Source organism: Triplophysa rosa, linkage group LG22 (genome assembly GCF_024868665.1).
Source record: "Triplophysa rosa linkage group LG22, Trosa_1v2, whole genome shotgun sequence".
In the NCBI taxonomy this organism is placed as follows: Eukaryota; Metazoa; Chordata; class Actinopteri; order Cypriniformes; family Nemacheilidae; genus Triplophysa; species Triplophysa rosa.
Window position 1 is genome coordinate 6,303,869 of NC_079911.1, and position 18,632 is coordinate 6,322,500.

Genomic DNA, 18,632 nt, shown 5'->3' on the forward strand with positions numbered 1-18,632 from the left:
TTTTGGCTGTTGGTGAGGTGGTTGGCCATGAATGTATTGTTGCAGCTTCTAAAATGAACAGCGCGATTGTTGTGTTTTTAAATGCAACTGAGAAAGCAGATGAGGTGGTAGAATGAGGAATAGTTATTCGTGGTTTATTTACCCCGGTGCTTCCTCTTTCTACGCCCGCTAAAAAGGTGATTGTGTCTAATGTGCCGCCTTTCGTGCCCGCTAAAAAGGTGATTGTGTCTAATGTGTGCCGCCTTTCGTTAAGGACGATTTTTTAGTGAAAGAGCTGTCGCGCTTCGGAAAGGTGATTAGTCCAATGAAAAAAATTGCTTTCGGAAGTAAATCGGACTTAAGCATGTAGTGTCTTTCAGGAGGTTTACTTACATAATACTGCAAGATAACAGAGCTGAACTCAACCTGAATCTAAAGGTTAAAATCGATGACTTTGACTATACTGTCTTTATAAGCACTGATGGGATGAAGTGCTTTAGCTGTGGAAAAACTGGACATCTTGCTCGTGTTTGCCCAGATAAAGATGTTACAAGTGTACAACAGAATGTTTCAGAGGAAGATGGTGACCAACTTAGGGATGGAAAAACAGAGAAAATCCCTAAAATCGGTCAGAATGAACCCAGGCCAATATGGCCAAACATGATGAAGAGAATGTCTTATCTACTCATTCTACTGTAGGAGACAAGTCTAATGTAAATGAAGCTGAAAATATGTGCAAGGACTCTTTTAGTGGTGTTAACTTAGATGTAATGATGGATATAGATCAAACTATCTTCAAGACACCCTTAAAGAGGAAACGAAAGGTAGGAAAACAGAAAACGTTAAAGAGGTTGAGTTTGATGACGACGATGATAGCAATGACAGTGATTTTTCAAATTTTTCAGATTCTAGTTCATCTTGTTGTTCCCAGAATGAATGGACATGTCGTGAGTATGACACTGACGAAATTAAGAAATATTTAAAACTGACAAAAAACGTGAGGGCGGTACAAGTTGCTGATTATTTCCCAGACGTTAAACGCTTTGTGGAAAATACCAGGGCTCTTATGAATGAAGGACGTTTCACAAATAAGGAGGTTTATCGGTTGAAAAAATTTGTGACCAAGCTTCAACAACAATTGAATAATTAATGGCAGTTAGGTTTTGTAATTTTTTGGGCCTTATTGGGTGTTTTTTTCTTTCTGTTTTTTATTTTTTTCTTATGGGTGATATCCGCATTGCATCTTTGAATGTAAACGGAACCAGAGATTGTATAAAACGTGCTGCTATATATGAAACTATGAAACAGAAACAAATTGATATTTTATTTTTACAAGAACGCATAGTGATATAACAAACGCTAATGAATGGGCTAAAGAATTTAAAGGTCTTCCTTTGTTGAGTCATAAGACCTCACTTAGTGGAGGTGTTGCTATTTTATTTGATAATAACTTTATCCCTTTTTCTTTTAAAATGGAGGAGGTGGTAAAGGGTAGACTGTTAAAGGTTCAAGCTCAATTTGAGAACCACAACTTCTTTTTTATTTGTGTATATGCCCCAACTATACCAGTAGAAAGGATGGTTTTTCTAGATACTCTGAATACAGTTTTGGCTGAATGTAATGGTGAAGTACATTTAATATTAGGGGGAGATTTTAACTGTGTAGGAAATGACATGGACAGGAATCACGTGGAACCACATTTACTTTCACGTAAACGATTGATTCAGACGATTGAAGAAAATGATTTATGTGATGTCTGGAGAAATTTCAATGAGAATACAAAACAGTACACATGGGCTCATGCCCGTGATAATAAATTGTCATTGGCAAGACTAGATAGATTTTATTGTTTTAAACACCATTTTAGCACTTTTAAGAATTGTTTCATAAACCCGGTTGGGTTTTCAGACCACAGTTTGGTTGTATGTACAATAACTCTTGATTCTGTGAAGCCAAAAAGTGCTTATTGGCATTTTAACACAAATTTGTTAAGCGATACCCATTTTAAAGAAATATTTAATTTTTTTTGGGAAGAATTTCAGAAGGAAAAGTCTGAGTTCCAATCTTTACAAAAATGGTGGGAATTTGGCAAAGTACAAATCAAGCAAATATGTCAACAATACACTCACAATGTCACGAAAGATATTGTTAAATCTATAAAAGCTCTAGAAAATGAAATTTTGAAAGTACAAGAAGTAGCACAGTTAAGTAAAAATCAAACGCACATTGATTCCCTTTTTTTAAAAAAATCGGTTCTATCTGATTTACAAAAGTCGAAAGCACAAGGGGCATTAGTCCGATCACGGTTTAAGAATATAGATCAGATGGATATACCTTCAAAATTTTTCTTTAGTCTAGAAAAAAAGAATAGTCAGAAACGCTTTATACATTCTTTATTTTCTGAGACTGGTTCTCTTGATTCAGATCCTAATGAAATTCGGAAAACAGCAGTTGTTTTTTACGAAAAGCTTTATGGTCATGAGCACAAAGAAGATCCGTTTATTGAACAGAGTTTCTTTGATGAGCTGCCAAAGGTCTCTGATGACTCTAATGCAGCACTCAAGAAAACTTTAAGCCTAAGAGAACTGTATGAAGCTCTCCAAAGCATGGAAAATGGGAAGGCTCCTGGGATAGATGGGATCCCGGTTGAGTTTTACAAAGCTTTTTGGTCTGTGATAGGGGGGGATCTGCTAGCAGTGCTGAGCGAAAGTTTAGTTGAAGGACTTCTTCCGCTGAGCTGCAGAAGAGCAGTCCTTACCCTGTTACCAAAAAAAGGTGATCTGAGAGATATAAGAAACTGGCGACCTGTATCTTTATTGTGCTGTGACTATAAGCTACTCTCAAAAGTATTAGCTACTAGACTTGGAAAGATTTTGGAGGAAATAATCCATCCTGGTCAGTCTTACTGTGTACCAGGGAGATCAATTTTTGATAATATACATTTAATAAGAGATCTAATTGACGTCGCTAAGATACTGGGTGTAAACATGGGCTTGGTCTCCTTAGATCAAGAGAAAGCGTTTGATCGTGTAGAACATATTTATTTGTGGAAAACTTTAAAAGCATTTGGTTTTAGCTCTGATTTTATAGGTTATATAAAAAACTTATATTGTGACATTGAGAGTGTTTTGAAAATTAACGGTGGCTTATGTGCTCCTTTCAAAGTATGTCGTGGGGTAAGACAAGGGTGTTCTCTGTCAGGAGTACTTTATACCCTGGCAATAGAACCACTTTTAAATAAATTAAGACGAGTTTTAGAAGGGGTATCTTTACAGACTTGTAATAATTCTTTCTGTTTATCAGCATATGCTGATGATGTTATTGTAATACTTAATAAACAAAATGATGTAGATTTACTTTTAAAAACATTGAGGGAATTTGAAATAATTTCCTCTGCAAGAATCAACTGGAATAAAAGTGAAGCTTTTCTAGTAGGAAAATGGGAGAAAGGGATACCTACACTCCCCAATGGTTTAAGTTGGACAAGAAATGGTTTAAAATATTTAGGTGTGTATCTAGGGGATGACATGGTTGTCCAGAAAAACTGGGAGGGAATAATTGAGAAACTTAAAGGTCGTCTTATGAAATGGAAGTGGATTGTTAAAGGTTTATCATATAGAGGACGTATTCTGATCATTAATAATTTGGTAGCCTCTTCTTTATGGCACAGATTGACTTGTATTGATCCACCTGCATGGTTACTACCGAAAATTCAGTCTATTCTCATTGACTTTTTTTGGGATAAGATGCACTGGATACCTCATAATGTATTATACTTACCAAAGGAAGAAGGAGGACAAGGACTGATTCATTTGCAGAGTAGAACTGCTGCTTTTCGGTTACAATTTATCCAACGTTTTCTCACTGGACCAGAGAATTTAATCTGGAGGCCTGTGGCCAGTTTGATTTTAAAGACTGTTGAAGGACTATGTTTGGATACATCTTTTTTCCTGTTGGATTCCACAAGAATTAATACATCCAGGATGCTGTTTTTTTACAAGAGTCTTTTTAAAGTATGGACCCTCTTTAAAGTGAGGAGGACTGATTCCACACCTTCCTTGTTTTGGTTGTTAAAGGAACCTTTGATCTACAGTTCACGGTTGGACTTTTTAAGTGCATGTGGAACAATGGCTACAGCTTTTATTAAAGCTAAAATTATAACACTTGGAGACTTGTTATATTGGGTTGGACCAAACTTTGAAAAAGTCACAGATGTAGCTGTATGTTTAAAGATGAGATCTTTTCGGGTTGTTACACAAGTAATGCAAAAAATACAAGAAGCTTTTACAGTAGAGGAATACAATATGCTTCAGAGTTATGGTAAAAAAGAACTTATCCCCAATGAAAAAGACAGTTTCCCAAGTCTGTTTCTTTCACCAAACTTATGTGATTACACAGGGGTTTTTTTGGATTCTGAAAATGTGACAGTTTTAGATCTTAATGAAAGCACCGGCAAGACATTGTATAAAGCTTGTGTTAAGTCTTTCAACAAGATGGGGTTACATGGAAAAGTTGATACACCATGGCATAAGTTTTTCAAGATAAGCGACAGTGTTAAACCAGAATGGAGGGCACTTTATAAGCCACCGTTAAGTAAAAAAGTTGGAGATTTACAATGTCGTATTTTACACGGTATTATTGCTGTCAATGCTTTTATTTCTGTTTTAAATCCAAGTGTTAGTCTTGAATGTCCTTTTTGTTGTCAAAGAGAGACTGTGTTTCATACTTTTATGCAATGTTCAAGGCTGGCTCCTTTATTTGATGTTTTACAAAGTCTTTTTAACTGTTTTAATGAGTTTTTTTCGGTACAAAATTTTATTTTGGGTTTTAAGTATGTTCAGAAACAGAAACACAAATGTTATTTGTTAAATTTTATTTTGGGCAAGGCCAAAATGGCCATCTATATTAGTAGAAAAGAAAAAATTGAACAAAACAGAGATTATAATGTTGAGAGAGTTTTTACAGCTTTGATTAAATCAAGACTTCTGATTGATTTTAATTTTTATAGAGCTATGGACTCCTTAATAGTGTTTGAAGATATATGGTGCCATAGTGGCGTTTTGTGCTCTGTAAATGAGAACAAACTGTACTTTTCACTTTTTTTATAAAAATGGGTGTAAAAATGCATATATATTGATTTAAACTGTATAAGAAATGTGTATGTTAATTAAAGTTTTTTGAAAAATCAAAAAAAATCTCTCTGTCTCTCTCTCTCTGTCTCTGTCTCTCTCTCTCTCTCTCTCTCTCTCTCTCTCTCTCTCTCTCTCTCTCTCTCTCTCTCACTCACTCACTCACTCACTCACTCACTCACTCACTCACTCACTCACTCACTCACTCACTCTCTCACACACACACACACTCTCTCACACACTCTCTCTCACACACACTACACATGAATCTACAGATAAACGTGAAGGCTTCTGCACACATGTCAGGTTTCACTCACAGGTGTTCTGAATAGACCTGTTGTTCGCTTTAATTTGGTTACTGCAGATAGCAGCTTGCAAATAGAGTAAGCTGCATTTGCCTCTGTGTCAGCAGTGCAGACCTGGATCTTGTTTCAGAATGCCAAATGCTTCACCACATTTTGCCAGAGAGACTCTTACAGCAGTCATTTAATTCCATATATGAATAATTATGTCTGCATTCTTCAACTGATTGAGTCTGATCACAGTCACCCAAAGCTTTGCAAAATGCTTTTCCCTTTAAAGAATATAATTTGAAATGATTTATGCAAGTATTTTTGCTAGAGGTGCATGTTTATTACAAACATTATTTGTATTGATGTTGTCATTTAGGCGCCATTAAAGTGTTTATTTGGGCAACTGCATCCAATGTTCTTGTGGTCAATAACTGCTGATGTCATTCTGTTTTAAATAGCCGTCTGCATCTCAACAAGAAGACCACAGACAAGCAGCCGTACAGCAAGCTGGCTGGGGTCTCGCTGCTGAAGCCCCTCAAAGGAGTGGACCCCAATCTAATAAACAACCTAGAGACGTTCTTCGAGCTGGATTATCCCAAGGTATTGTGTTATTTCTCTATAGGTTACATTCGAACAACTGTTTGTAGTTTCACAACTCTTATCACACTGTTTCTGCCATTCACATGAATGATTATGGATGGGTATCGTTAAGATTTTATTGATATCGATATCGATACTGCTTATCAATACTGTTATCGATACTACGCTCTATAATTTGATGCAAAAACACATGATGTGAAAAGATGTTAAACATTTTAAGTTTCTTTATTACAGCTGAGCTTTAGAACTGCAGTTTACAAATGCTTCTGAGCAAACAGAAAATGCCACATAACAAAACGTGTGTGTGTTCCTTAGCATACCACTTACGGCACTTAGCATGTGCATTGGAGCACATCATAATGTAATTCAACATAATTTACTTTACATCACTATTGTTATTTGGCTGGTAGACCGTATTTCTTTTTTCCTTTCTGGTTTTAGGTCTACATAAATTTAAGTACTATTTTTTTATTATAATTTTACTAGCACATTTACTTCAATTTACTAAAGTAAGTAAATATACTCTGTGGCCGAATTATTAAAAACAATGTTATAACTTGTTCTCAAATGAAGGACTTTTATTTTGATGGGTTTCCGCAAAGGGGTGTTTGACGGAAGCTTCCTTGTTGTGAAACGCGGAAAGCTCCACAAGCGCAACCATGCCACTCTTTCACTCATAAACACGCAAAACAAGCAGATTACAAATACATCGCGGAAATCATATGACCCTACATATCACACATACGTCGAGCAAACTTCGGCCATTCGGACATCATTCAGGGATGGAAAATGACAGGCAGCAGCAGCAGCCTCTAATTCGCCATTCAGGGGCGTAGCCAGAACTTTTTTTTAGAGGTGGCCAGGTAAGACCCAGTGATTTTTATTTTACTGACCCTGATCCTTCTGCTCGCGATGAACTTCCATGGTACACAGACAGTACACTGTCACGAAGCAGTTGTTCAGCTATAGCGCTCAGACTGTTTGCGTCAGCGCGTCAGAGTATGACATCATATTAACGCGAGAGTAATATTCTCGCGTTACTTTCAGTTCATACGCTAAATGATCTGCGCAGCACTCCATAAACTCCGACACACATCTTAAAACTGCTTCGCACAACAGAGGTGGCCAGATAGGTGGCCATCCATCATTCAGGGGTAGACGTGGCCACCCATGGCTACCATGTAGCTACGCCCCGTCGCCATTTAACACCCGAATACACGGAGATAAAACAACGCAAGTATCGATAACAGTATCGTTTGTCATGAAGCTTATCGATACTCTGGTATCGACCCAATTATGTACTGGTCCAAAAAAGTACCGGTTCTCGGTACCCATGCCTATGAATGATACTTTGTACTTGTGATAAAGAAAGTTGCTCTGTATATTAAACTGTAGCTATAAATCTTTGATTGAACTGGATGCAGTAAATTACAGTCACAGTGTCTCTTTCATAGAAGTTTCCAATTGTTCGCAATTGAGGGATTTTTGCACACATGCTGTGAGAACTTTGTGTCCTTTCATCCTGTTGTGTGATGCGCTTTTGCAATAATGTCCTGCTTCTAATTGATTTCACACTTGTTAGGTTGTGTAAATAAACATCTACACTTTTTGGCGAATGTGATTTGGTAGTACAGTTTATTTGACTGTTTTTCAGCGGTGTGATTGTTGTCAAATATTTATACCTCGTTGAAGGAAATTACCCATTCAAAACAATGTACTATTGTCCGTATACAGTTTCACGAGTTTACCTGCGCAGATAACAGTGATGTTGATAGGGATAATAATGATAGAGCGTGGTTATGAAGGTTATGCGTATTTGGCATGCTGTCCAAGGAAGCGGGCTCCGAGCTCGCCGGAGCTATCCGAACCCGAAGCACTCTACCCTGGTCAGGGCGAGTGCGCCGAGCTCGGAACCGGCTTGAGCCCAGAGCACACCGCCCGGGGATAATGGGTTTGGGAAAGGAGCCGGGGTGGAGGAGGGATGCTTAATCTTAAGAGATAGAGCAGGTAAGATGGTTTCCCTATTTATAAGCGAGCTCCCTAGGGCTGATTGTGTAGATGCGGTGATTGCTGATAGTAGACCAGCCGTGCTGATTATATGCTCCAGCTCCTCCCAAACTTTGTTAATTAAACATCATATGTCCATATGTCATGTGGTAGATATGATTCCTGTGCAGATCCTGTGCTATTGTGGACAGGTACTTTTCCTCTCATGTTTCCATTTCCGTCATGCATTTTAACTAGTGATTTTTTAAGCTTCTGTTGAGTTAATTAGTTAAGTGCATTTTCTGAAGTAAATGTGAGTAGTCCTGCCTTAGCAAAACTCTGGACTCATGCTAGCGTAATTCAACATAATTTTAGCATGTTGTAGCATGATACTAGCACGATTGAGCATCTTGCTTGCATGTTTTCACATGGAGCTATCATGAGGCACGTTTTAACATGATTTAGCAAAAAGCCCAGATAGCACAGGTACGTCTGTTAGATGTCTGCTAAGAATCTGGAGATTTGGAAAACATCTGCTGTGTAAAAACATCTGCTGATCATCTTAGAGCAGTTTTACATCCATTCTAAATCATAAACATCTTACAGACAACTTCTAGATGTCTATATGACATCTGACAGCAGACGTCTCGTCTGTATTGCAGACGAGCAAACAATGTCTTGCAGGTGTAAATACAGACATCAAATAGATGTCGGCCAGATCATGTATGCATGGATTAAAGTTCTCCGTCGCTACGACTGATTTCCGTTAATTGCAGCGAGTCTACGACGGATTTCCGTCAATTGCAGGGTTCCAGCCTGTCCTTAATGTCTTAAATTAACTTTTCATAATGTTGTTAACCATTAGACGCGTGCGATCACATGTGTGATTAGAACATTACGCGCTTTGGCTGGCACTGAGACGGACTCAATCCTGTCACATATCACAACTGTGCGGTGCTTTCAACCACATAATGTTTCATTTAGGCTTCAGACATATACGATCATTATAAAAGTGTTTAAACAACAAAGCACATTCACATGCACATATTTGACAATCGGAATGTCAGATATTTCATGACATAGTTAACAGTTTGTGAATTTTTTTTGAGCAAAAAAGAAAAATTATGTAAAAGCAATGCATCAGTCACACAGCTGCGGTGTGTCACATGATAAGCAGTGCCGCGTCGCCATGGAAATGTTAAAGTGATAGGCTTTCTTCTTAACAGTCGCCTTGGAAAAGCTAGTCAAACACTGTAACTAGTTACTGTAGCTAGTCAAACACTGAAACGGGTGTCAGGTGTAGCCAAGCTTCAGGAATATGGTTTCACAGCCAAAAGGCAGAAAAAGTGAAAAGCACTCTGGAGACAAATACAAACAAAATTTTTGGTCTTTAGTGGTCCTTTTATTTTGTTCTTTTTTTCTGTTAATACGAGTTTCAGAAAACATTGTTTGGGCTTATAAGCTAAATTAAAAAATGCACTGAAAAGTTATAGATGGTTGGTTATTTGTCTAGGTAAATATAATTTTTTCATAGATTAAAAATAGCTTTTTAAATACGCAAACTGGTAATACTACGTAAAGTGGTTCAAAACATCTCCCGCTATTGGTTTCGACTATTTCGACTATTTAAGTGTCTGTTAAAGGAATATGACTTGGCCTGAAAAAAATCAGTCAGAAGATTTTTTTCACTTTAATCCATGTGTATGTGGGCTATCAGGTAGCTAACATGTTCTAACATGGTGCGATCATAAACCTGGCATGATTTGCATGATGTTTACTTGTTAACATGATGTAGCATGATGCCAGCATGTGTTAACGTGATGCTATCATGTTTTGCATGTGTTACCACAATATTAATACCATGTTGAAACATGCTAGCATCCTGCTAAAACTGGATAGCATCATGTTTAAGCATGCTAACATCATGTTTAAACACGTTATCATCATCCAAAAACATGTTAACATCATGCTACAACATGCTTTGCTGCGTAAGCAAAACTAGTTATGTTTTTATTATGGGAATGTTAGGGGGACTTGCGGGAATGTTAGGGGGACTTGCTTGATTGTCGTGACGAAAAAGATTTTCTTTACATGATGCGTAATTCTTTTATATTAAAAAAATTGAACTTAGAATTCCACTTCATTAGTCTTGACATTTCTGGTGAGATTCCAGGAAGTCAATCTGGATTGGTGGCAGCTGTGTTGAGCGGTAATGAAGAGGTTGCCGGACAGAAACACGCAGCATGCGTCTCCTGATAATACATACTTATCTTTGTTGCCGAGCGCTGGCACAATCTAATTACAGTGTTTCTATTTTGCCTCCTGAGCGCAGAGCTTTGGATGCATCACTGATGCTTTTCTAATGAGACGCTTATCCAATGAGACGCTTTTCCAGGTAGGCCGGCTCTGTGAAACAAGAGCTCCCTTTGGACGATCCGAATGATCCATTTGTCAGAACTCCTAAATAAAAGGGGATATGTTTTCTTTTTAAAATGCATCTAGTGTGTAGTTTGAAATTCAGCCCTGACTCCAGAACCTATAATCTCTTTAGAGATTACGTCGAAAAACTGTACATCATCAGTAATGGAATACAAATAGACCTACTCTGAATAAAAAATCAATCTGAAAAAAATCAGTCCATGATTGGCATTTTTTCAGTAACTAAGTTATTTGCTTTCTTTATTCACTAAATGCACGGCTGCTTCTGTGTTTTTGATAAGTCAGCTCGGACATTTCCATTGAAATGTCAGCTCTCAAGATGTCATTCTGCATATAATGATTTGACATTCAAAACTAAATTCAGTATGCTGTTCAAAATCAACCTATGGATCTGTTTCCTGGAATGTGTTTTTTAAGAATGTAACATTTTGTGTTTGGACGCTTTCTAGATGAAGCATGAATGCAGATGGAGCATGTTGAAGATTGTTGTGTCGATCAGGTTTAAAGGGATAGTTCACCCAAAAATGAAAATTCTTACTCTCTAGCTGTTCCAAACCTGTATACATTTCTTTGTTTGGTTGAACGCAGAGAAAGATATTTGGACGAATGCTTGTAACCAAACAGTTCTTGGACCCCACTGACTACCATAGTAGGAAAAGTGACATTGGTATCAAAAGTGCCCCAGAACTGTTTGCTGTCCCACATTCTTCAAAATATCATATTTTGTGTCCAAAAGAGCAAAAAATTGTAAAGTAATTTTTCCTACTATGGGAGTCAGTGGGATCCAAGAACTGTTTGGTTACAAGCATTCTTCCAAATATATTTCTAGTTTATACTAGTTTATACAGATTTGGAAAAACTCGAATGTGAGTAAATAGCTGCGTTTACATGGACACATCGGATTGAATTTATTCAGATAGTTCAGAAAGTATTTCAGTAGTGATTTCAGTATCTACTGTAATCTACTGAAATACTGTAAAGTATTTCAGTAATTCAGAAAGTAGTGTTTACATGAAAGGTAAATAAAGCGATCTGATTGATGTGCGTGTTTATATGACAAGCTTCAAATCTGATATAATCTGCCGACATGCGCACACTGCACAAGTGTTCACCTAAATACCCACTAAAACAGTGTTTTAAAGCACATGCTGTGTATATTTTATTAAGAAAACGGCAAATTTACAGTTTATAAAGGCAGAGTAATGTCTCGTGCCAATAAGCATAAGCTCATCTGATGCTGTTTTACCATGTTAACCCATGGCAAAACTACCAAGACCCACCAGAGTGTCTGCAGGCAAACAATAATTCGAATAAATGTTTAATAACAGCTAAAACCAAACTTTAGAAGTGATAATATGCGGATTCATATATCAGCATTAACGGTAAACAGAGACGGGTGCGGTGGACGCGGGTATCATTATAATATTCACAAAACGGCTCCTCAAACAATGTTAAAAGCACAGATGTGTTTATTTTATGTCACAGACACCAGCATAATAATGTACAATTCATAAACGCAAGATAATGCGCAAGTATAATAACGCAAGGTTGTTACAGTGACTTACCATGGTAAAACTAAAACCAGTAAATCCTTCCAAAGCACATGTAAGTAAACTATAAATATAATAAATGTTCGGTACTACGAATACAAATGAAATGTTATGCTTAGATATTTTAGTAGCTTATGTTTGTACATTTGCAAATGTATCGTGTTTTAAAAAGAAACTGAGAAATTGACGCTAATGATGACAGAATTTTCATTTTTGGGTGAAGTATCCCCTTAAGGGTGACTGTGATATTAACAGAGGTAGATAAACCGTCTGTGTCTTTCCGGTCTTCCACTCGAGGGGTCTGGTACGCGTGTGTGTGTGACGTAAGCAGACAGGCTGCATTATTTCTGCAGTAGTGCATTCAGACATGCAGTTCGGCAGATGGGACATTCTGTTCCATTTTCCGCTCATCAGGAAACTGTTGAGTCAAGGATTGAGTCCTCTCTCCAGTGTTGGGTAGCGTTTAAGAGCGATGCTGAATGTCAAGGAGCGGAAATCAACGAGAACTTGACGAGACGGTTTATATTGACATGTTTATTGACATTCGTTATCACGTTTTTATCAGTAATGCTTTAGATGTGCTATACTTCAGCTGTTAGACATTTCAGGCAATAAAACCCGTTGGGAAAAGTAGCATCTTTGGAGATTCATTCAAACTTCTGATTTGGAATTCTGCCTCATGTTAAGACTAAAAAAAGTTCAACTTAAAAACTTATAGGCCGCTGTATTTTTTCCACGGAAGAATGTGTGTTTTGAAAACGCCCACTGAGAAGCGTGCAGAATGGGGGCGAGGTGAGGTCGAAACCAGTTTGCAGGCTTCAAAGAACCCACCAACTGCTAGATTTGTAAAATGTGTCATCCCTTCAGGCATGCCAGTGATGGGAAAAAATGACAAGGTCTATCATGCTGTATGAGCGAAAGAATGTTCAGGCGGAAGGATCTTTTCATTAGCTTGTGAAGAAAGCATCAGGTTTATCAGACCGTCTGCTTGTAAAGTTCAAATCTCTTCCTGACCGCACAGGCCTATCGTAGGCCTACATCACTGCTGTTCACATGAGATCTGAGAGGGTGGGAAGTTTTCAGGCGTTATTTAGATCTAAACATACAAATGCTTTTATAATCTCTTCTCTTCAAAGATTGGTAACTAACTTAACGTCTTTTGATCAGCTGACACAGAGCTCTTATTAAAACGTAACGCTGTCATGGTTATGAAATTTGTCTGATGATTAATTGTATAATAAATAACCGCGATAAATTGTCATAAAAATGATTATTAACTAACTTGATAACTAATGATAATTAATTAACTTCCCAGTCGCAGACTTGTATTATGCAATTCTGTTCTTTGTAAGTTTTCACTTGCAATATAGCATTAATACACTTAACACTTTTAAACATAAATTCATTCAATCAAGACAATATATCTTTCAGAGATGTCAAAACTCTTAAATAACAAAAAGAATCACGATAAAGCGATGGTAACACCTAACAAATCAACTAACATTGACAAGTTTATGGTTTCGTAAGCACAGAAGGAATTGGAATTACAATCTGATCAACACAAAAATACAATGCTGATACGACTCAATTGTTGGAGAAACGTTGTTTGAGCGTAACAGTAAATGCAGTAAGTACGTTTCTAAATTGTGGTTATTGTGTATAATTGCATGTGATCAGATAACCACGATCGGAGGATTCTTTAACAATCCTGACCGCCATATTAATAGCCACAACTGACAAACTGCCCGATAGGACGCATATATCTGGGAGACGTCTATTTAATGTCTGATTTACATCTGCAAGACGTATTTTTGGATTGTTTGCTCATCTGCAATACGTCTCTGAGATGTCTCCTGTCAGATGTCATAAGATGTTTGTTTTACAATGCATGTAAAACTGCCTTTTTCTAAGACGTTTATCAGAGGTTTTTACACAACAGATGTTTTCCAGATCTTTAGCATACATCTCACAGACGTACCTGTGCTATCTGGATGTATTTATTTGCGTGGGGGTTCAACTAGCATGTTTCAAAACCAAAAACCAACAAAAAAGCAGGACACGGAGCCCACATCTCATCTGAAAGAAACCGCTTCTGAAATGTCACACGACCCTCTATTGATCTCGCCATTTCCTCATACTCAAAAAATGTGCATTGTTTCCGAGCCTTAGACACAACTCGACCTCAACTCCATTAAATGTACCAGCAGAAAAGTGTGACGAGCCACAATATAAATCGAAAGCTTCCAGGAATGGCTGTGTGTGGTATCGAGCTTGTCGAAACGTAAAAACAGACCTGCTCTATTACTGGAGAAGCCACGCCCCCCTCCTGCCACTTCATAATACTTAATAGCCACCATGTTGCCATGACGATGACACCGGACCTGGGAGCAGAGAGACAAAGGGCCTTTTCTGCATGCCCAGAGATGCTCGTACGCAACAGTAACCCCGAGTGAAGTGTTGAAAGAGTGGGCGGTTTTACTTCAATCATTTATAAGAGCTGCCCCTACGGTTTACATCCAGACTAGACCAAGAGAGTTTCTGAATAATTGTGCTGAGATCAGACACATCTTTTCCATCTGAATGTGGGCGTTTGCTTGATAGATTTGCGCGTGGGGTTGCGACCCGATGTTGTGGATGACACGAATACCATCGAAATGAAAACCCGGGGAAAATTCAAGAATGCTTAAATTTGATTGTCAGAGCTTTAAAAGAGTCTATCGGGTTCAGAATCTATTTCTCTGTCTTGTTTAATAACACAAGTATCTAAGTATCTTAAACGATTAATTGCACCCAAAATTAAAGTCTGTGTTTACATAATATATGTCTGCGTACTGTGCATATTCATTTTGTATTTATAAACACATACTTATACATGCATTTATTTTATTAAAATTAGAAAAATAAACGTTTATATATACTTTCAATTATTAGTAAATATAAAATAAATACATCTAAATATACATGTTTGTGTATGTTTTTGTGTTTATAAATACAAAAGTAATGTATATATGCACATTACACATATTATGTAAACACAAACTTTTATTCAAACTTGTATTGCGTTTAATGGCGAATAATCGTTTAACAACAATAAAGTTACAGATTGCAGTTTTAATTCGAATTGAATTCAAGAAAACTAGCTGTAAGAACAGTTGATTTTAATGTTGTTTTAAAGTTCTCAAAGCTTTTGTTCGGTTGTGTTTGTTTTATTGTGTGTGTGTGTGTGTTTTAGGGAGTAGAATTGTAAAGAGCATACACACGTGAGCAGGATCAAAATTAAAACCAATATTTAGTCAAGTTAATCTGCTAAGAGAAGGTGGAGATCACCTGTTGCACAGTCAGGGTTTGGTGTCTTTAAACACCCAGTGCTGATGTCCCGGGTGTTATGGCTACTCTGGAAGAAGAGCTCTGGAAGTTAAAGCTTTGTCGGCGGATTGGTTGGATGGACGCACCAGACGGGCAGCAATATCGGTTAGGTGTGTCCGTCCAAAGAACACAGAAGGCAAACAAACATCAAAGTTGGCAAACCAGCACGGCACACAGTAAAGCTGCACACTGCACTAGTGCACTTCACCATCAAACGTGCCTTTCTAAAGCCTGTCAGATGGCAAAATATATTTTTTCATGATTGCCTTCACATGCAAAAAAAGACGAGTCGTTTCCTTGGAAGCGTTTATCTAAGCCGAGCACTTATCTGAAGTTGTTCAGCTCTCTTTAAACATTGGTGGTTCTAGATTGATAACGTGGGCGTTTCTTCAGCTGTGTCCGCTTTTGGTCAAATAGTGACGGTGTGATAATGCTATTTTTATTAAATCGGTCCAAAGGTTAATAATAGACGCATCACAGGAGTACTCTGTTTATCTGAATGTTAGTCGGCATTGCGCTTTGAACCGATCATGAGAAAACATGAGAAGTTTAGCAGGGTGCAGACAGGTACACTAGCGCAGCTCTTTTTGTCAAACGTCTGTTTGATTCTTGGTATCTGACGGTTAGCTCTGAATTTGCTTTGCTGTAGGGTTGTCCATGACCTGAAACTCTTCAGAATGTTACATACTGACATACTGTATATTACATAAACACAAACTTTTATTCTGGATGCGATTAATTTCGATTAATCGTCGAACAACCCCACAGTTTTGGGTTATTTTTTCTGATTTTGTTCTATGTGCTCTTGTTTTTTTAAGTTTATCAGCTGCATATTTTTGTCTGTGGCCGGAGTTCACCGGAAATAAGCTCTTTTACACTGTCAGTCAGATTTTGAGTGTGATTTGCGATTACCACAAACCATGAGAATGCATATCTCAACACGCTTAACAGTTGAACATCTGGTCCCTGATACTAACAAATCAAGATCTCATACCATTGTGTCATGTACACGCGTGCGTGAAGGCATTCAGGAAATTCCCCGCGGAACGTTTACTGATGTACGTTTGTTTTTGTAAGCATATGAATATAATTTTGTTTTTAATTATGAAATTACCCATTATCCTTTTTTCCGGTTTATCATGTGGCTTGAAGAAATGAGCCTCTTTGAGGAGATCAATAGACAATTGAGTCTATTTCTGATGTGGCTTCTTTCTTGTGCATTACGGGATCTAATCGGGCTGCTTTGTAGCATTTTATTTTTGGCTGAATTATTGGCAGCCCAGTGTAATGCACACTGTTTGCATTGGAGTGTATTGAGTATACAGTTTTTTTGCATCATGGTAGTAAAAGCAATGCGTCCTGATAGGAGTTTTATTCTGTTACAGCACACAATTCGTTACTGTGTAACCGATAAACCAAACACAAAATAGTATATGATATCAAAGTTAAACAAAAATGCCTTTATTTATGATATGCAGAATCAATAACATGACAGTTTTGGCTTCTACGTGCCTCTTGTTGTTTCTGTCAGCAGTCAATTACTCATGAAACATAGTTGTCGACACAATGCATGTTTATCCAGCCTGAGAAACTCGCATTGTTCTGTGTATGAAGGCATGTTACATAACCAGTCTGTTTTGGCATGTGTAAATTTACTGACTTCTGCAAACCAACAGTTGAATTTCGGTCAAAGTACTGTAGTGTTTGATTTTACAGCTGTTGGAATCACAAACCAGAGATATGAGGTGCAATTTTCTACTTTCCTCAAAGGTCCAGTGTATGCAATTTAGCAACATCTAGTGGTGAGGTTGCAAATTGCAACCAACGGCTCACACCACCCCTCCCTTTTAAAGCACTACGGCGGCTGACACAGTACTAAGATGTCGTCGCTTCTTTGCCGAAGGAGATAACGTATAGCAGATATTAGCACCTCACGGTTATCAATATTAACTAGATATATTCTATCTGACTCATTCTGGCCATGCATTCCTATAGAACAAAATAACCACGGTTTTATTATAGTCAAATTGAAATGAGATCATGGTAAATTTGTGGTTACTTTGGTTTTACTGTCCTTCCAATTTTCTTTGCGCCCATCCTTTGAGCAGGTTCCTTAAAATGTGCATCTTGTTTTCCACAGTATGAAATTCTGCTCTGCGTCCAAGACCACGATGATCCGGCCATCGATGTTTGCAAAAAGTTACTTGGCAAATATCCCAACGTCGATGCTAGGCTTTTTATAGGTGAGTATGTGAAAGTCAATCCTGTCTTGCTAAATAAATACAAGGTAAAATGAATCGGGACAGCCTCATCTCGTTCGACGCGAGTTCAGCCATTTCCTAGTCGGTGTGCAGGGAAAAGGTTTGGCCTCGTAGGAGTTGCTTAAGAGGAGAGGGACGACCCCCGTGTGCCTACCGCAACTCTTGTGTGTATATGTAAATGTACATCACAGGGGTTGATATTGATTCTTGCTCATTAGGAGCAGCTGGTGCTTCTTGCTGGTGTCTCTCAGGGGTCCTGTTATCCGGCCCACTGCCTCTAACTGCTCTGTTACTGCTCCAGCAGTCAGGGGAGATGGGACGGTGTGCCGATGTCAACCTCTGAAGTCTTGTTAGAAAACACAGTGTCAGTGACGGTTGTGTTGGGTTAAACATCTCAAAGTGTTCGTCAGCTAGTCAAACAGCCGAAAATGTGCCGTGTAGAGTCAAGATGTTAAAGTATACATTGGGACAAAAATGGTTAGAAATGTATCATAGCAATATGATGATTGTTTAATCCTATTGGTTGAGCTGGCAACATGTGACCTGCGTTGATGTTTATAATGTTTAAAGTCCGAGTAAAGTGACATTGAAATATGTGTTCTGAGTTTGTCACACAACAGAAAATTGTGTTATTAACCACCCAGCCAAATTTGAATGGAGAAAAAGACATCCAAGTCAATAAAATTAGTTATCAAAATCTTGGAAAAATAAGCAGGACTCTCGCTGAAGCCACGCCCACTCGAATCGCTCAACCTGAGTCCCCAGCCCAGTAGGCTATATGTGAATTATGTGAATACGTTTTATTGGAGGATTTGAATTCAAACACGTGCGAGTCAATGTGCGCGATATAGATAATTCAGGAGGAGGTTAAAAGGTATGCGTATTTGGCGTGCTGTCCGGAGAGAGGGCTCCGGGCCCGGCAGTTTCTTCCGAACACGGAGTACTCTCCCCATGTCCGGGGAGAAGGCTCCGGGCCCGGTATTAGCCCGAACCCAGAGCGCGTTGTGGTTACAAATAGCAGCCGGCAAT

At 38.1% G+C, this 18,632-nt stretch overlaps 1 protein-coding gene across 1 annotated transcript in view; it reads left to right on the forward strand.

Annotated features, from left to right (window-relative positions):
• ugcg (UDP-glucose ceramide glucosyltransferase) overlaps window positions 1–18,632 on the forward strand; it is a 47,457-nt gene that overhangs the window by 18,293 nt on the left and 10,532 nt on the right. The window contains exons 2-3 of the mRNA XM_057320567.1: window positions 5,860–6,001; window positions 17,483–17,585. Of these exons, the coding sequence (XP_057176550.1) occupies window positions 5,860–6,001; window positions 17,483–17,585 (245 nt within the window). The remainder of the gene's footprint in view (window positions 1–5,859; window positions 6,002–17,482; window positions 17,586–18,632) is intronic.